This window comes from Mya arenaria, chromosome 3 (genome assembly GCF_026914265.1).
Source record: "Mya arenaria isolate MELC-2E11 chromosome 3, ASM2691426v1".
Classification (NCBI taxonomy): domain Eukaryota; kingdom Metazoa; phylum Mollusca; class Bivalvia; order Myida; family Myidae; genus Mya; species Mya arenaria.
The window spans coordinates 84277459-84297805 of NC_069124.1; the positions used below are offsets into that span (position 1 = coordinate 84277459).

Genomic DNA, 20347 nt, shown 5'->3' on the forward strand with positions numbered 1-20347 from the left:
TAAATGATATTTATTAATTTTGTCAAATTTCACAGAATAGTTCAGGTTTGAATAAGGTCAAGGTCACAGTGACCTTTAATGATAAAAGGTTCTCTGAATGATAACTCAACAATGCCTGCACCCATGGCTCTCAAACTTGACTTGAAGGTTGGGCCTGACCAGTAGATGATCCCTATTGATTTAAGGGGTCATTGGGCCAAAGGTCCAGGTCACAATGACCTTGAATGATAACAGGTTGTCCGAATGATAACTTGACAATGCCTGCACCCATGGCACTCAAACATGACTTGGAAGGTTGGGCCTGACCATTAAATGAGCCTTTTTGATTTTAGGGGTCAAAGGGCAAGGTCACCGTGACCTTGAAGGCAAACTCGACTATTCCTGGACCTATAGTCATCAAACTTGACATGAAGGTTGGGCCTGACCAGTAGATGACCTCTTTTGATTTTGGGGGTCATCAGGCTAAATGTCAAGGTCACAGTGACCTTTAATGCAAAAAGTTAACAAAGTGTCTCCCAGTGATATCCCAACAATGCCTGGACCTATAGTCATCAATCTTGACATGGAGGCTGGACCTGACCAGTTTCTTTAATGCGAAAATATTGTTAGAGTGATAACTTGACAATGTCTGCATCCATGGCCCTCAAACTTGACATGGAGGTTGGGCCTGACCTCTAGATTACCCCTTTTGATTTAAGGGGTCAGCAGGTCAAGGTCCCAGTGACCTTGAATGCAAAAAGCTTGTCTCTGTGATAACTTGACAATGCCTGCGTCCATGGCCCACAAACTTGACATTTAGGTTTTGGGTGACCAGTTGATGACTCCTATGGATTTTTAGGTCATAGAGTCAAAGGTCATGGTCATAACTCATATTCATCATAAAAATTTGGTCATATTTACTTCTTCCCTGCTGCTAAGAGGATACATTTTTATCTGCAAATATCAGTCATCATCTGAACATGATTAAAAACTGTACCTACTATCCTCACACTTTGAATGGTCATAATCTTAAAATTGCCTCAAAGGCATCCAATGTCAATGACGAATCCGCTGTCATGTCGGTCCATACATATTTCATTGTCCAAATAGTACCAACATGGCGCTCGGGGGGGGGGGGGGGGCATATTGTTGGACAAACATCTCTTGTTGATTCTCCCTTTATAAGATACCATTCAAAGAAAAAATCCCATTCAAGCTACATTGGAAGGTGTGTTGCTGCTTGCACATGGCATTTAAAAACTTAGTATATCAGCCTGATATCTGTAATTCAATCAATCTTCAGTGTTTTGTACAGCTCCTCAGGTTATTTCAATACTATTTACCATACATTTTTTTATTGCTCGATCCCCCGCTCCTGATAAGCTGAAATCAAAATTGTTTCCATTGTTTTGGAAAAAAAACTGAAGACTAACACATGAGAGTGGTGTATCCTTAATTTTATTTTAACCTTTAAGCTTAAGAGTACACATATTTGATCAGCATTTTATATAAAATTACATCAAAACTAGCTAATGGGCTAAAGAATGTAAATCACATAAAAATCACAATACAGCACAAGACTGTTCTTACACATTCAAATGTTTTTAAACATCAATTAGTAACTCAAAATATAATATAGTAGATCTGCATAGAAGAGGTAAGGGTTGAAGAGAAAGTGTAATATCAATATTTAAAATTAAATAAAAAGTTGTTTTAATGTATCATATGTACAATTATGCATGTCATTTTATCAAACTGTTGACAATAGTGTTAAATTTGATTGCATGGTAATCCGGCATATAATTTTGGTATTATTTGAGATGAATCAAAGTATAATGAATGCTGAAAATTAATATGTTAATTAACTTATTTTGCAGTCTTTCACACAATGAAAGCTTATTTGTAATATTTCTTTCGGTATACATTTTACATAATTTTTCAATATACATCAAACACTTTAGAATTATGGTGTAATAAAATGGAGTCAACAGGCATCCAAAACTCATGTACTTATACATAGGGTGCGTTAAAACTTATGGACTTAATGTCTATATAGGAATATTAAAGTAAATACAAAATATACAAACATATAATTATTTTAAAACAATAGAGTAAGCATTGCACATAAGCATCTTTATGACACAACTATTAAACCATGTCATGATAACTTCATCAGCTTCAACTACAGTAAAGAAACCCACTCCCACAATTTCAATCAAAAGAAACAAATGTCTGGAATAACACGTGACTGGAATTAAACATTAACAGGAATACAATGTAGCACCAAGGGGAGATTTTTCAATGTCATTGCAATTGTCCTTTCATTGTTTTCCCCTCCCAGACCTTCTCCCCGGCTATGTATGTGGCCAGCACATTAAGGTTGGGGTCAAGGATGATAAAGTCTGCGTCAGTGCCGTAATCGAGGGTGCCCTTCCTGTCCGTGATCCCGAGGGCCTGAGCTGGATGGAGGGATGCACACTCCAGGGCCAGCTCAATTCCACACTCTTGTGAATACAGAACATTCCTTATTCATATGATACAAGAGATTCTAATTACATTTTCTTTAGGACATTTAACATGCAAAGTCATCATTATTAACTTATAAAAGTCAGATGAAACATTACTGTTTATAGTCAAGGTTAATCTTACTGATCATATATCACAAAATTATTGTCATGATATTTACATTAAACCACAGACTGCAAATCATTGGTTTACATGATCGTGATTGAACTAAAGATTAATTTTTATCTTAAAAAAGTGCTACTTATATGTTCTTAACGGGGCCACAGACCTATAAACCCTAGGTTAATATAGGTCTGTGATAGGTTGATAACTTGTATCAGTTTAAAATTACCTGTATTTTTTAGCAAGTTTCTCACGCAGTAGTCCAGTTTTGCAATACTGAAAAAAAAGGAGAAAAGAGGTGTTTGTTAAATACTGCCCAGCAATTTCACAGCATTCTCGTACATCAGAGTGATGATGCTATGCATAATACAGATTTATCATTATCAAACCTTTGATAAATGAGAATGTTTCCGAGTTGCTTTCAAGCAGCAAAAAAACAGAACGACAGTCAAGCATGAATAACAATCGAGAACCATACATTTACCTCCCACTGAGAATGTTGGTGCCAGCTATGGTGGCTGTCTTGCCATGTATCTCAATATTCTGGTTGCCAAACTTGTATTTGCCCTCTGGCAAGCCCATAGCTATTATAGCATCCGTCACTAGAACCAGCCCTGCAATAATGGGGCTATTTTTACACAAAATATGTTATGCAAGAATAAAGATCACAGATGTGTTATGGTCTGAATCAAAAAATCTGACAACAGAACAAATTGCATGGCCAGTAACCTGACATACACCAGGTGTGCTTGGGTCAGATTTTTTGTTATCCAGACAGGGAACACAGGGTAGATATTATTAGTTAAAACAGCCATCAGTAAATCTATTTCAGACATTTCAAGAAAATGGATATCAAGCTTATTTCAGATTTTATTGCTTTTGATGTTCTTAATTAAAAGGCCTTATTTAAGAAGTAAGCCATCTAGCTTGTTATAAAGCGTGTCCATGAATTAACATTGATCTCAAGATCGAATGGAAAAAAACAAGTCAAAGAGTGATTAATTTCAATTTGGTCAAATTCTGACAGTTAAAGGGACATGAATGAGGAGTAACTGAAGTCATTGGGCTAGTTATTGAACTCATGTGAGACAAAATGTCCATAAATATTGTTAAACAAAGATGAAAATGTGTCATGAAGGGACAACTTCATGGAAAAAGGGAGGAAACGTTGAAGTCACAGAACAGTAGAGGCTGGTGTTACAGAAGTCTGTGAACTTATCAGCCCAAAAGTTACCAAAGTTAACATTGCCTTAGTATCTTCTCTAGATAAACTGACCTTCATATTGCTTGAACCACATGAATTGACATCATTGTTTCATTAATTGCTGCACTCTTATTGGACAAGCGAGATGCCATTTGCCTAATTGGAACATTGTTTCAAATATCTCCCATTCCTTAAAAATTCTAAACAACAAATTCTGTTAATTTATTTTAGCTTGCTTGTATTGTTTAAAATTTAAAACAATTAAAATAAGCAGAGAGAAATGTAGATCGATGGCAATTGTTCCTGTGTTCGTGCAGTTTGATGAAATCTTGCAAACTTCCCAAGATGTGCGCTAGAAATCAATTTTGTTAATTGTTAAACAAGAAATCTAAACAAATCCTTGTTTAATATTAATTAGGCAACCACATATAAAATATATATTACCTGAGGGATGAACACGATGTGCTATTCTGAGAGCAGACGGGTGTGTGTGAATGCCGTCTGCTATAAGGCCGTAGAACAGAGTTCGATCTGTCGGCAGCTGGTTACTTGTCAAGATCCCTATCAGGTGGGGATCACGGTGGTGGAACTTGAAACGATCATCATAATTTTTTATTTTTTTATCATTTTATGACTTAAAGTTGTTTATAAAATGTTATCAGTTAGCTTTTTATATCATGATCTTATCACGCCCTGTTTTGAAACTGCTGTCTCACTCCAACATCTTCAGAAAAAAAGGTTGAACAAGATATCAATGTTATGACGTCATTACCTAAACTACCTGATGTAATCAAATATTTTTAGAACTCTTGCAGTTACCAGGTAAGGTCAGTTTTAAGCATAAAATGAAAATGTTTGTTTCAGTGACATATCAATTTTATTTCATCTCACAAACACAGAAAGTTCATATTATGACAAGTGGTGCAAAACTGATACTTCCGAGTTAATTCAAAGAAATAAAATTGATAACGCCCAAAAAACAAACAATTATTCTCTATATTGTCATTCAAAATTGCCCTACAGTACCAGGGTACAATTGCATTTTTTTAAGTAAGATCATTTGTAATTACTTTTATTTTTGCTATAACATGTAGTCACTGGAAGTCAGACAAATAATTTCAGTTGTAAGTGTAACAGTGGAATGAGGAAACCATGATTGTTTCTTTACATTGTTTTTTAATGGAAACTGCTTTTGCTAGCATTCATTTGATAACATGTGTCTGTTCTAGATCTATTAGTGTCATAGTCTGTGATGTGTTTGTACTCACAGAGACCATGGCATTGAAGAGGTGTGTGACCATGCAAGCCCCCTGCTTAATGGCCGTCTCCCCAGTAACCAGGTCTGCTGTACTGTGCCCTGACAAATATAGTAACTCTCATAGTATGGCCATATTAGTAGCAAGAGGCCCATGAGGGCCTATGTTTTCAAGCATAACTTTTTTGTAATATACTGAACTCACATTCAAAGGGAAGCAATCAATTAACAAAGGGCAAAGGAAAAAAGCTACTTCAATAATACAAAACTCTACACAAAGTTGTCTCTCTTAGAAAATATTCTGCTTAGGCTGCAGCATTTCAAGGACAATAATCTAGTCATGCATGGGCGAATCAGACTGGTTAAAAAAAAGGAACCAAGCTCTCATGGATATCTTACTAGTGTATAAGTTTGATGAAGAGACAATCAATACTGAGGGATGCATGGAAGATGCACACCGTGCCATCGCACAAGCTCTTCCGGCCTTTGGCAAGAAAAGCTTAAAACAGGCCGTACAAGTTTTTTTTATTGTCAAAGTAAGATCATGAAATTATATTGACTGCTTTTTCTGACAAATGTTTGAATAAATATTGGTATGTTATTATGGAACTGGTGTGTCTATTAATATTTGCTGTGAATGCATTCTTAAAATCTTTGATTTAACAAAAGACAACAAAATCTTATCATAGGTTCATATAGTAAATCTCATACAATTACAATCAAGCAACCATTACCTATAGAAACCTTAATGCCTCGCCTACAGAACTCCTGAATCACCTCGGAGGATCTTTCCAGCTCAGGGGCCAGTGTTACCATGGCAACACCTTCCAGTTTGTCCCCATACATAGCGACCACATCCTGGAAACCATTCTTAAAGTCCCTGATTAATTCTGCATTGTGGGCCCCTTTCTTTGCCGTGTTGATGAATGGACCCTCAAGATGTAAACCTAATAAATTACAAATTAAATTGTACGGTATATACTAAATACTAATAGATCATTAAAGGAACAAAGTGCACTCTTGGCAATGTTTATGGATTATTTTCAAATGTATTCATGAACAACAAATCTTAACTGCATTTGAAAGTTGTTTGTGTTTTTAGTGATATTCAGCATTTCTGAGAGATTCCCTTCTATAATTCCTGAACCTAGAGACAGAAGATATAACTGTAATTTCTGCAATAATCTTACAGAATCCAGCCATAATCTCACAGGAAATGTTACCTAAAACTCCTGCACCCTTTAGGCTCCCTTCAGTTTTCTTTGCATATTGCACTATCTGAAATGTGTTCATATGTTTTGAAACTGTATGAAATGTTTTTATTAATGAACTTACACATAACAAGAAATGCGTCAGTCAATGCAGTTTTAAACTATGGTTAAATAATAAGTTTTTTTTCCAAATCATGATTCATGAAAATAATGATGAAGTAAGCATATAAATTTATTGAAAAAGAGAAACTTTCATGCTTTCTTCATTTATATACCTTCTGATACATTTCTGGAGGGCTGGTTATAACTGTTGGGCAGAACGAAGTCACCCCAAACTCCAGAAGGCCCTTCGCTACCTTGCTGACATCGCCAACAATGTCATCAGTGTCAGAAAAATCAACCCCAAATGCACCTAAATGAGAAATGTATGATGAGTACAGTATAATTGCATTACAATTAACATAATACAAATGGGACTTGGACATTCCTTTCACATGGTGACTTGTAGGAGGTTGTTTGTCAGAGGGGTTCAAGTAATTTGTTGGATAATACAACTATGGGCTATTATTCATTGATGGAATATAATCCAGTCATTAGTCAATTGTATTGCTAAATGACAACCAGCTCAGTGTTATTTGTACAAAATTACATGTAGCAAGGTCAAAATAAAGTCTGGCTTAATAATTGTTGAAGGCTCAATATGTACACTAGACATGTTTTACCATTTATTTGAACATCAATGTATCCTGGAGCTATTATGTTGTCTTGACAGTCAATTTGCTTATCAGCATAGGCCTTCTCATCGAAGAACAACTTCTCAGGATTCAAGATTTTCCCATTGCGAACCCACAGATCTTCTCGTATAAGCTTGTGATTTGACAATATATGACAGTTTCGGAACTGATATATACACCCTTCTACTTTTTTGCTGGGCATTGTCAATGTCAGCCTGGAAAAAAAATTGAAATATATATTCTATACATGTACAGTATACAATATTTTTCATTGACTCCTTAGTAGAATACATGCAGACTTTTAGACATACATAAAGCATAGGTTTCGCAGGTCATTTTCTGGCACAAAATTTGTATTGCTAAGTACAATATATTGGATTATACAATATTGGAATGTTTTCATTGTTTTTGTCTATACATTAACTCCCATATCAGAATGCTTACCAAGTAGGCGGAGCTTTACCATGCAATAAATCGCATTCGGATAAATTACAATAATATATTCACATATACGCATGGTAGTTTTTGAATGTTGTCCTTGACAATATGAAACAAACTACACTCAATACCCTCATGATTGAAATCATACAACTCACGCTACACTAGTGTATAATTTTTCTTTCGGTAGAATACTGGACCATGCTCTGGTGTATTATTATGCAATTTTAATAACTCGGGTTGTGGGTGCAGTACTTATGAGTTACTTATTACTTAGGAGTTTTAGTCCTTGCTCTCACTATTACAATGTGAGCAAAAATATTCTTGGAAAAAAAAAGTTTTGGTGAAAATGGCAAATTATCAGCTCATAATTATGTCCACACTGCACATATCATTATAAATCATACAACAGTTTTCAGTGCAGTGGATTGTAAAATATCTTCTTGATTATTTTTAATAGTTTTTCAAAGAACTTGCATGGAAATGGTAAAACTGACTATATTATAAGCCCATCATTCGATATCCATTGCTATCTTATTTTGCCACAGAGAGTATTAAGATGGATCAGCCTTATGAATCGGAAGACATGAGCATCCACAATGAATTTTTGTTAATTTTCATTGCAGTGAAAGCTTACCACATACAAGTACAATTTTTATTTCAGCGTGATCTTGAATAATTCAGCATATGCACCAGTCAACTGTAACCACGGCCCCCCCCCAGATCCGGGGAATAGCAGGGATTTCGGCTTTTGGTCCAGCCAACCCCGGGTAAAATCCCCGCCCCGCGGAAACAAACTCCTGGTAAAATCCCGTTAAATGCCCCTGCACCACAAGGACCCTTGGTAAGGCCCATTCCTCACATTTTTTGACGCGAAGACAAAACCACCACATTCACCCGAAAGTAAAAACACAGACCATTTCCACGGCTATCCCCTGTATACCCCGGACCTTGGGGGCGTGGTTACAATTGACTGGTGCAAAATTTAAATTATCACTTGAATATCAAAACAAAAGATGAATCAAGTGTTGATTGCATGAATAAGAGTAATATATATACTACATATTGACTTGTACTATTGAAGACATATTTCAAATAACACAATTAATGTATATTTGTAGCACACATATAGTTTGACATCCGAATATATTATCCGAATTTATTAACAGGTTTTAGTTAAGTGTTACACTGCATATGGTTGAAATGTTATTATCTTGTTTATATCCTAAAACATTAAAATACATGTTTTTTCTTTGACAATATGTCACGAATGTTAATGTCATATCAAAATAAACACAAAAAATGAAAAAATATACCACCAGTGAATTGTTTACAAAACCGTGAACTCTTTTAAGGGGAAGTAATTCAGGGGTAATACAAAATGTCTCTTCTTCACAAACAGGCCTTAAAACAAAGATTAGGAGGTGGTCTGCCGCCAATGCCACCTTCAGGTGTTGGGTAAAAAATCGTTTTTCTTTTTGTCATCTTTTCTTGTTACATTTATTGTTCTATGGACTGTCATTCACATATTTAATAGCATTTGATGTCACTGTAAGCTGTAAGCTTAAGTTGTAACACAAACCCTTGGTATATTATTTCAATAAATTATCATAAAGGTTGAGATGCTTACGCTGTTTTGCTATCGAACTTTATGTATGTTATGTATTTAGTGTTTCATAAGGTAAAAAATGAAAAATAAGTACTGGGTAGCCCTACAAAGTAAACTGATAAATATATATACAATACAGTATATATTGTTTTTGGTGTGAGTAACAAAAGTTGTGAAAGTTGTATTTCATAATTGGCTGTGCTGTATTTCACAATTGGCTGTGCTGTATAAACTAATAAAGTGAATTATTTACTTTTGGTGTTCACAATTTTCATTTTTATTTCATGCTTATAAATCATTATCAATAAGACTTAAATGATATTTAATTGACATTTAATGAGAAACCATGCCAATTAAAGTTAGCTAAATGATGTCTTACCAGAAATGATGTAATATATTTTTCTTCCCATTAGTGTGTGTGATAAAACGTTCCATACACCATAATGTCTAACAGTGAACAATTATTTTTATAAACTTACTTTTTGAAGCAGTGAGTTTATCCCGTTACAATCCGCTGTTATTTTTCACTGGAAAAAAGATAGTTACTAAACGAGCACGGTTTCTTTCGCCGATAATACATGCTGAATTATCTACCCACAAAACAGGAATCATCCAATGCAAACCAAGGAATCTTTTTTTCTGATATGGCAAGGGAGTGCTTGTTAATTTAGGTGATTGACTGTAAAATACATTTTCTTGCGAATTTTGAGCTACGGAGTGATTTTTTTCTCGACATGAATATACCCGCCTCTTTTTCCCTTTAAAGACACCCATCTGAAAATATATAAACACAATCGTTAGACTTTTGCCTTATAAACCCTGGAAATACAGAATTGGAATTAGGACGACCATTTGCTTTTAAGTATTAATTTATTAGACATAAAATGAACCTTAAAGTCTGCGAAGCTGTGTGGTAGTTGGTCATACTTTAAAAAGATCAAAAATGATGTTAATTCAGTTAATTGTTAATTTGCATGTTATGAAAGTGCTACAGTTTTTTTACAATTTGTTTCCTACTAAATTACTATTCATGAGCACCACAACCTATTCATTGGCGCCACAACGTTCAGAAAATCGAGCATAGAGCAGCAAGTATAACAAATAAAGTTCTAAAATTTGTAACGCGGCAATCTTTTGTCAATAATAAAGCCACAAACATGTTAAGAAAATACTTAAACCTAAGGTATGTGAACAATTCTTGCGAAAATCCAGATTTTTACGTTGTCAACGCTAACGTCTAGCAAGTTATGCAAGTTCTAGACGATCAGATATTAAATTTTATTCAGAAGTTTGACCTTTAGAACAACTCATGGCCATTCCTATGTGGAACTACATTCTCCCAATTGTTTAAATTTACTCGTATAAACCTGTAAAAATGAAAAATAAGAAACCATACTCACTGTTTACATCCATATATTCCACTCATTGGCACTATAACGGAAGACGCGTTGGAGCATTTTTACCACATAACAAAATGTTATGGCTTCAATGATTACCTGGCGTGGAATAGGAAAACCTGCTGTCTTTACCCTTTTTTATATCTGTAGCTGCTGGTCTTAGAGTGTGAATGCTTTGAGTTTAAATGTAAACCCTTAGCTGGACAATATCATATTTATTTTTTAGAGGTGCCAAAAAGAAAGGAAAAGCTTTTGGAAAACAACGAGATTACTCACCAGTCTACTGGGACAATTACTTTGAGCATAAACATGATGTTCCAGTGGGAGAAAACGTATCCTTCCTGTCTTTGATCTAAAAGGAAAAATCAGCTATAATAGAAGATCATAAGAAGATATCATAAAAATGAAGAAATACTGTTTTTACGCAGCAAATGTTTTTTTATACACTACGGTATTTTAGCAAAATATCTATTTAACAATCTACATCTACAAATTATACTTACAGTTACTATGCTTTTGATCCAAGTAACAGAGGGGGTAGTTATAGATTTGCCTGTGTGCGTCTATCTATAGGTTTGATGGGCCATCCTTCCTTCACAAAATGTGGGTGTGTTGCACATATCTCCAAAAATAATAATTGCCAGATTGATGAAACTTCACAGCAATGCTAAGCAGCATGTGCAGTTGTGCACCTTGAGTTTTATGTGTTGTTGCACCCATTATTTAAATTAAACAATATATATATATCATATAATGATTTAGAAGAAAGTTATGATAACTTACATTATGTCACTCTTGTTGGCACGATGTTGCGCGAGAGTGTTGTCTTGTGGTGTGACCAAACTCACGTGCGCCAAGACCGGGAATCGAACCTAGGTCACCTTGATGAGAAGCTAGTGCTCACCGGACAACCAAATTATTACCAAATAACCCCTTATTTGCAGAGTTACAGCCTTTGACTTAGTTAATAAATAGCCTACAGAGCATGCAATCTTGTATCACACCAATCCCCAAAAGGATATCAGCCATAGTGATGAAACTTTACAGATATGTTGAGCATGTTAACCAGCATGTGATGTTGTGCACCTGGATTTTTGTTGGTTGGTTTGCTCAAAAAGTGCAAAGATATGGCCCTTGACTTTGTAAAAGTATGGCTTATTAAACCTAAAATTTACGGTCGATTGGGTCACCAGAGCCAGGCTTATGTGGTTTTTTTTTGCCTTAGTCATTTTCCTCATCCTAAAACTCTAATTGCAATGATATTAGTACGCATATGATATTGTGAATCTGGAGTCAAGGTCAATGTTTCTAAAAATAAAGGAAAGGTTTTTACTTCATATCTAACGAATAAAAGTGCCCCACTGATTTTTTGTGCAACTGGTAGGTTTGGTGCACCTTCATCGACTATCTGCGGAATAATGGCCCTTGCTTTTGTAACAAAGATGGGAAGGATCTGTATCGTATGGATATTTTCCACTGTAAAATTATTTTTATCAAGTGTTTTATTATGTTCTTGACATTGAGTTCAGACATTTCGTGTGTACGAGTGTGGAAGTGAGGGGCCGGTCTTGCTGTTCCTACATGGGGGAGGATACTCGGCTCTATCCTGGGCTGTGCTTTGCGTGCGTATACACATTTCACCTTGTTACCACCATATTATATTTCTGTGTTATGGAATTTGGTTTGCCAGCCATGGTCATGCATTTTCAGACATATGAACCTACAAAGTGGATTGAGGAATTATTCCATCCCAATATCAAAAATGACTAAATCTCCTCCAGAGCTTAATCAAAAATTAAGTTTTATGATATACATTATCTGCATGAGTGCCAATAATTGATTTTTGTATAAAAGTATTCAGAGACAGATTTGTATTTTTTGTTTCAAGACAAATTCGGTTTTGTCTGTGACTAATATAAATCGTTCTCCAAGGTTTTGCGTAACAATACTGAAGTGAACTAATCTCTGGTCTGATCTGATTCCAGGGGGCAGTTTCCCATCTTGTGAAGTGTCGGTGTGCCGCCATTGACCTCAGAGGACATGGTATGGTTTGTTTTTGAAAGAAGAAATACACTGGTATATAGAACAACATTGAAACATAGTGCCAGGTTACTTACCTTTAATCCATTTTAATGGAGCTAAACATTTAGTCCATATGATTCTTGTTAGTGTGACAATAAAAGAATAGACATTTGCTTGATGTTAATCATAATCTGTTTTCTGCAGACTACTGGTATTTAAAATTGTACCACACTGATTGCAATATTTCTCATTCAGGGGACAGTGTGTCAACAGATGACAAAACTTTGTCAGCAGAAGTATTGTCAAGGTAAGGTTTAGTGTGGATGTATGATTATGACTTTTGGGGACTGTTTCAATAAAGATCTAAGTCGATTTGCTGAAATTATCTTAGTGTCATAGTTTCATTATTTTGTTATATATTTGACTTTAAATTACGTTTACCGGTTACTTGTAATAAAGTTTAACACAAAGTTGAGATGACCCCTATGCTTTGTATACTGAATTTTTGTTTTATCCTCTTAAATTACAATAAATTGTCGTGTCTTATGAAAGAAATTATGTTGCCTGATTTGATTGGCAGGTCTTCTGTATAATCATGTCAGGATATAAACACTACCTGAGACTACCTGAGCTTATAAGGTGTATTTTATTTGAAATCTGCAGTGATGTTGGTGCAGTTGTGAGGGAGCTGTATGGTGAAGAGCCGCCATCCATCATTCTGGTGGGACACAGGTATGGCATCCTCATTAGGCTGCAGGTTCACATGTGAATTTGTAAATGGCAACTGTTTTGAAGTATCTTCTGGTATTTTGAACTGTTAAAGAACAATATATGCAACAATAAATGTATGTTCTCCCACTGTATTTCTAGCATGGGTGGAGCTATAGCTGTGCATGTAGCAGTTCAGAGCTTGATCCCGTCACTGGCGGGGCTGATTGTGATTGACGTGGTAGAGGGAACAGCACTCGAGGCCCTGACCAGCATGCAGGGATTTCTGAAGGGCCGCCCAAAAGTGTTCCGCTCACTCGAACATGCCATAGAGTGGTGGTAGGGACGGCTTGTTTTCTCATCACTAGTTGTACATTGTACTTTAGTTTTGATAAAAAATCAGTTACCTGCGTAAGATTAGAAATTATTTCATTATACCACATATGGTAGCTGAACATATGATACATCAAGTCCTTTATTGCTCTAAGATTACAGATTTTGTAAGCAAAATAGTATATATTTTTTTCTGCACTACGATTTTAGACTTTCCAGAAATGTATGTAGTTTAAATTCATGTGTTATTGGCTTATTGCCATACAGTAACACAGCAACATGTTCTACTTTATAGTTACATTATTTTTTATAAGTAACATTACTTTTTAAAAGTATTCACTTGACATTTTCTTTTTCAAATAAACTGAAAACTTTTCTTTTCTTCTTTATTTTTAGTGTTAGGAGTGGTCAGGTGAGAAACCTGGAGTCGGCAAGAGTTTCAATGGTTGGTCAGGTAAAAAGGTGAGTAGGTGTGAGCCTCAGGTACTTTTCAAATCATAGGGACAGGAAACATGATAAAATGACTTTGGTTCACATTCAATTAATTATTTTACAATTCAATGTTTATTTTTTCAAAAGTAATTTGGGATGCGGTATTTTACCATTGACCTTTTTTTATCATTATAATGTCTCCTCACATATTGTTGCGCGCATTGTCTGCTCCATATCTCTTGAACTGTAAGAAGGATTTTAAAATAACTCACCACAAATGGTCACCATATTGAGACGATGTGCAGAGTGCATGTTACAACCAGCTTGTTTCAAGGTCAAGGTCACACTTACAGGTTAAAGGACATATAAGAATAATATGACTGTAATTCATGGTGGGTCCATATCTCTTGAACCACTTTAAGGATTTTGAAATAACTACCCACAATTTTATGTCCATTTCTCAATGTCAAATGTCGTGGAACTGAAATAGACAACCATAAACATTGCAAAAACAGCCATCAAGTTTCATCAGTAAATATAGAAGAAATTCATGATAATGATAATTAATGTTTGCACTGTGTGTATATTATTAATTCCTTGTTGATACTTTGAAGGCTGGATACAAATGAGACCGCATCTCATGAGCTTGAATACAACCATGACCACCCAGATGATAACACAGATAACCAGAGTGGCCCCCAGCCTAAACTCTTGTATGCACCTGAAAACTCAAATATGATCAAGGAGGAAGATGAGGAGGACGAGGAAGGAGAATCAGAGGATCACAATTTACAACCAGCCAATCAGGAACAAAGTCAGAGTTCAGCTACACCCAATGAAAGCCAGCAATCTTCAAATACCTCTTCAGAACAATCTCATGGCCAAGGACAGTCGCCAACAAGCTTTAAAGCACCAGAGGTTTGAAATCCTTATGCCTTGAATTTGTTTAAGTCCGAAAAAAAACCATAATTTTATTCATTTTGTTTAGAAAAATAACTGTTTTTGATTGATGTTACATGTGTACGGTATACAGGTACATAATAAAGTACTAGTTCACAATATGTTTATGTATCGTAAAAAATGTATGGTTTCAAATTAATCCTATAATTTAAAATCACCTTTTAAAAGAGAGAACGTTAGACCATTTGTTTATAACATTGATTTAATACCTTTTTTGATGGGATATGCTCAGGCTCCTGGTCATCAGTATACGTGGCGTATAGACCTGAGTGAGACTGAGCGGTACTGGAGGGGATGGTTTGAAGGCCTTTCCAACAAGTTCCTCTCCTGTGATGTCCCCAAAATGCTGCTGCTTGCTGGTAGGACATTCCGGGCTTAGTGTATTTCATTAATTCCATGTAAAAATATGGAATCATTTAAGTACTTAAACTGAACATATATATTATATTTGCGCTCTCACAAACGGAGTTCATTTATGGGACAAGAACCACTAACAGCTATTGGATTGAAAAGGGCTGGTGCATTTACACCAGCCAATATTTATTGTATGGTTATTATATAATTAAGATTATGAGTGAAATAATAAGTACAAGTCCCATAAAGTTGGGCGTACAAAAAAGTCCTTTCTGAATGTACAATATTAAAACAAAAATACAAAGTTGGACGTATATGAAATGTAGACAATATGAGTAAAGTTGAACAGGCAGAAAGGAGGTGGGGTTGGTTGGAGGAAAAATATTTGACAGCAAAGCTGCTTGTTGATCATCTGCGTGGGCTTGGAAATTGCAATGACGTACTGCGCAACTTCCGCCACGCTTCAAGTTTAAACAGGTTATGTTACACTAATTTAAATAAGAACATCAAGACACCACGCTGACCAACTCCTGACTGCCTGTCGTTGAGCATTTAAATGTATAAGTGCTTAATATAAATCAATTCATAACTCGTTTGTCTTATAAATTATATTTTTATATTTGCGCTCTCACAAACGGAGTTCATTTATGGGACAAGAACTACTAACAGCTATTGGATTGAAAAGGGCTGGTGCATTTACACCAGCCAATATTTATTATATGGTTATTATATAATTGAGATTATGAGTGAAATAATAAGTACAAGTCCCATAAAGTTGGGCGTACAAAAAAGTCCCAAACCAAGATATTAACATGAAACTTGGTACACATGATACGATGACAATACACTCATGTGTATCAAGTTAAATGAGTATTAACCATATTTGTTCAGTTATGCCCCATTAGAAGCTTAGATTAATACAAAAATTTCATATCTACAATTAATGCTCTTTTCTTCCTCCATGATCCGTCCAAGTATATGTTCAGTTATACTGCATGTTTCATTCTTCACCAATTTCATGATCTTTAAAAGATATATTGTAAAGTTATGCCCCTTGATTGATTAAAAAAAAAATGGCAGAGCTTTGTCATCCATGCTGTACTCTTGTCCTATCTTATAATCTGTATGACTTTCTGCTTTTCTTGCAGGTGTTGACAGATTAGACAAGGATCTGACAATTGGTCAAATGCAGGGTTTGTACTGATTGAACCTAATTGAAACGTGCATGATACTGCTTTGAAACTCATTCTCCTTCTTAATTATAAACTAGTCTTTATTCATGTACTTCTAAAATAAAATGCTTTCTAATCTACTTGCACTTTGCAGACAAACTAGTTATTCTCTGTAAAAAGCCTGAATGTCATTTAAGAATATCTATCAGATGGAGTCATGGATGTGTATTGCAGGTAAATTCCAGATGCAGGTATTACCCAGGTGTGGCCATGCCGTACACGAGGACGTACCTGAGCAGGTGGGTGGCTCAGGCGGGTTTAAATTTATTTTCACTACACAGAAATAAATATAATTTATATTTATGTACAGTATTAGAAAGGGATCAATTATAAAATCATATGTCGCTTACTGACTTATTCTGTTGATAATCTTAATTCTTTAAACACTATATTTCTCAAGAAAAACCTGCATCTATAAGTATCACTTATAATTATGTTAACAATCAGCAGCAGCATTTTATGCCAAATGTATTCAGTTCATATATATATATATGAGTTACTATTTTAAATGAAACAAAGGGCAGTCTATGCCGCTTAAAGAGCCCCACCTTAGTTTGATAACCGGAGGTGATTAGTTTTATCAAACACTTTGACAAACCTGCTTCCAATTAAGTTTTGAAAGTGCTCCGTCAGACGGCCGTTTTGTGAAAAGGTTTGTCAAAGTGTTTTAAGAAACTAAACTCTCAATCAAACTCTAGTAAAAGACCAAAGGAGGGGCTCTGTAAGTGGCCATTTAAAATGGTAAAGAAATAGTGAAGTTATCTTTGGTTAAATACTTCATCCGAAGCAAATTGTTGCCTTCCGACATAGCATTTATGACGCAATTTGTCACGTGGCATACATACACTGAATGTATATATATAGAGAGAGAGTGAGTAAAGTGGTATAGATGTTTGCTTAAGCCCTCTACCCCAGTAGTTGTGGGTTTGAGCCCAGCAGGGTCACTCTCTTACGGGCTCTAGATACGGTAACAAGTACTGGATTATCAAAACCCCCAGATGAAATCGTATCAGCTCTATGATGAAGAGTAAGAGCATGAAGAGTTAAAATAAATATGTATTAAATAAATCACAGGTTGCTGAGGCCCTGGCAACATTTCTTACAAGATACAAGATGGCGTCTGCAACAGCTAACTTTACATCGTAAGTCAACACCAAAATAAGTTATTTTCGGAATAAAATAATTTTGAAACTTGATCTAGTAGATCTATGCATGCATATGAATGTATACATTTCCGCAATTGCACCATGTCGGAAAGTAGTTGTTTTAATCTAAAAATTAACTCTGCAGGCTGAATTGTGAACTTGATAATATGGTACAAAATAGTTACGGTACTCCAGCCAATTAACCTCATATTTGAAATGAAATATGCTTGTGCATGATTTCTATAACACAGTAGCTGCAGTAACTATTACTCGTTGATTTAATTCTTCCCTGTAGAGGAATGTTAGAAGTGTTTTTACTTGTACATGAATATTACGAAAAATGAATAATTAAGAAAACGAGCTTTATATCAACTTTTTGTATTAATCATTATAAATCAATTTTTTTTGTAAATTTCAGGGTATTCCCTGGCTGCTGATGTCAACAGGAAACCATTTCAAGTATAATGTTTTTTGGACAGTGCATCCATATTGTTGACAATGTATCCTGGTTATCCAAGAGAAAAGGTTTATGGATAAGGTGAAGAAGTTTAAAACATGAGCAGATACTGTGTTAGGTATTTAATAGGAACATGAGATTTATAATTGCCACCGACAGAAGTCGTACATATAGGTCAAACTTGTATTTACAGTACTGTGTTAAGTTCATATTAAGTATTAAATGTTAAAAGAACTGACAGTATTGAGAGTATGATAAGCCATGAATGTTTCAGAGACTACTCTGGTGTGTTACTCTTACGCTATCAAATATCCACATTTTGTTTGAGAAAGTGACATTAAACTGTATGCTGCACCTGGACAGTGAAGCTTTGTTGTAGGTGGTAGAGTCCGTTATTTGACTATGTTTATTCAATTGTTTCTTAAAATTAACGGTAACTGCCACAAAATACCAATGCCCATCTTATGAACAATCCATTTGGAAATACACATCCTTCGCCCAATGATCAAATCTTGCACCTCTGTTGCATCATACACACATGTATAATTCTTTACCATATTTGTTGTTTAAAGAATGGTAATACCTTAGTAAACATTTTATTTTCTTAATGTAACTTTGATTAGCATGGACTGTTGACATGAACACTCTTCAGATACAAATTCAGTTTACTTTGTGCCTGTTTCCTCCATCAAGAGTGGTGATATTTAGTTTATTGTGCCATCAAATACTATTTCTATGCTTTGATTTTGATCTTGTATTTGTGTGTATTCCTTTGACAGACTCATGTATTATATTTGAGTACCTATAGTTAGTATCTAAAAAAAAAATGAATATATAAAAGGAATGAAATGCAGTTGACATGCTTTGATGCATTTTATCTAATTTGTGAAAGCTGTTTAGACAATTGTGGACATGTTATTGTACATGTTTATGAATAATTATTTGTATATATAATATACAACTCATATTTTGTTAAGAATCACATGTACTTAGTTTTATGTCATAATATAAAGTTGTTAAGGGAAATATATACCTCTACTTTATACAAAAAAGTAATTAGACATTCATTCTTGGACAAAATGATTATTTTGTCAAAAAGCTAGTATCAAGTGAACTGACATTAAAAATGGTGTTAAGTGTAATACCAGCATCTTACAATACAATTCAAATCACTTGTAAGGCATACCCTTGAGTTAAGTAAAGCCAGATGTTGAAGTTTCAGAGCTCTTACAAGTTCAGTAATTCTGCAACAATTTCTTTTGAAATGGACAAATAAGCATTATATCAGTAATGCCAATTACCCTTCCTTCGATATTGAAAGCCTATATAAGGACATGTTAGTAGTAGCCTTCGTTGATCCTTAGCAAAATTGTGTTGTATACAATATGTATTGTGCTCACAGATCAGGAGTGTACATTTGTACAGCTTTATATGGGTTTTGCTGTGTATATCATGTATGTTAAGAAATTCTGATACTATGGTTGTAATAAATTGTAAATAGCGACCAATGATGCTATGTTTGTTCAATGCCTATACAAGCATATTAATTCTGAAATAATGACAAACATCTGCTTGGATGGGTGTTCAAATATTTACACCAGAATTGAAGGATTCAAACTTGAACGTTACTGTACCCATTTTGATTTCTTTGGCTATTGTGTTTTCTTTTTTTTTTGGTACTGCAGTAATATGATAACAAGTTTCCTCACATAAGAGAATATGTACTCACATGTGCAGCATGGCAACACTGAACATTTTCCAGTACTTAGAAGCACCTCAGAACACCAAAATTGCATCACATTGCATAATTCTTTTCATATTTTTTTTTTGGGGGGGGGGCATGCCAGACCAAACCCCCTTAGCATAATTATGAATCCACCTGAATAGAAGGCCAGATACGCCCCTGTCTATTTATGACCTTGATTGAGTGGAAAATACCTGCGCTTGCGTCTCACCTCTTCCAGAACATCATGCCTGCGAAAACATGCTGAAAACCACGAATAACTCTGATTCTCAATCTGATAGTTATACTTATGTATTATTCATGAAGGTTTATTCAATTTAACCCATCTTGAGTTTATGTCATAAAGCAATGGTAGCCGAGTATAATATAAGAACAATGTCCAAACCGCGTTATTGTTATACATGTTCACAAAGTTTGGGAGTGATATCAGAGATCCGACAGAATAAATAAAAAATATATCGTCACATTTATAAAAGAGAATATATGTAACAATCACTTGAGGACT

At 35.0% G+C, this 20347-nt stretch overlaps 2 protein-coding genes across 3 annotated transcripts; one reads left to right on the forward strand and one right to left on the reverse strand.

Moving 5' to 3' along the window:
* Window positions 1–1420: 1420 nt before the first annotated feature.
* Window positions 1421–8804, reverse strand: LOC128227887 (N-acetylglucosamine-6-phosphate deacetylase-like). Of its 2 annotated transcripts, none has more exons than XM_052938808.1 (10): window positions 8766–8804; window positions 7000–7226; window positions 6553–6689; window positions 6290–6344; window positions 5801–6013; window positions 5080–5168; window positions 4256–4400; window positions 3092–3221; window positions 2837–2883; window positions 1421–2483 (listed from the first exon to the last, which is right to left on the reverse strand). In XM_052938808.1, the coding sequence occupies exons 2-10, from the start codon at window positions 7211–7213 to the stop codon at window positions 2284–2286; spliced, it is 1230 nt and encodes a 409-aa protein (XP_052794768.1). In that variant the 5' UTR covers window positions 7214–7226; window positions 8766–8804; the 3' UTR covers window positions 1421–2283. The 2 variants fall into 2 exon arrangements, with proteins under 2 accessions (XP_052794768.1, XP_052794767.1); XM_052938807.1 differs by having other exon boundaries at window positions 8769–8800.
* A 4-nt stretch (window positions 8805–8808) lies between these two features.
* Window positions 8809–19602, forward strand: LOC128227888 (protein phosphatase methylesterase 1-like). The gene is made up of 14 exons (XM_052938809.1): window positions 8809–8907; window positions 10682–10787; window positions 11985–12077; window positions 12441–12498; window positions 12733–12784; window positions 13141–13209; window positions 13348–13524; window positions 13915–13980; window positions 14565–14868; window positions 15143–15269; window positions 16413–16457; window positions 16671–16735; window positions 17571–17638; window positions 18060–19602. The coding sequence occupies exons 1-14, from the start codon at window positions 8831–8833 to the stop codon at window positions 18076–18078; spliced, it is 1326 nt and encodes a 441-aa protein (XP_052794769.1). The 5' UTR covers window positions 8809–8830; the 3' UTR covers window positions 18079–19602.
* Window positions 19603–20347: the final 745 nt, after the last annotated feature.

Bases quoted from the DNA above. Each gene is read 5' to 3' on its own strand.
- LOC128227887 (XM_052938808.1), bottom strand. From the start codon at position 7,213: ATGCCCAGCAAAAAAGTAGAAGGGTGTATATATCAGTTCCGAAACTGT. The intron at 5,169-5,800 runs GTAATGGTTGCT...TATATTTGTCAG, and splicing joins AGGCATTAAGGTTTCTATAG to GGCACAGTACAGCAGACCTG. The intron at 2,484-2,836 runs GTAATTTTAAAC...TGTATTCACAAG, and splicing joins AAACTTGCTAAAAAATACAG to AGTGTGGAATTGAGCTGGCC.
- LOC128227888 (XM_052938809.1), top strand. From the start codon at position 8,831: ATGTCTCTTCTTCACAAACAGGCCTTAAAACAAAGATTAGGAGGTGGT. The intron at 12,499-12,732 runs GTATGGTTTGTT...TTTCTCATTCAG, and splicing joins CATTGACCTCAGAGGACATG to GGGACAGTGTGTCAACAGAT. The intron at 13,981-14,564 runs GTGAGTAGGTGT...GATACTTTGAAG, and splicing joins ATGGTTGGTCAGGTAAAAAG to GCTGGATACAAATGAGACCG.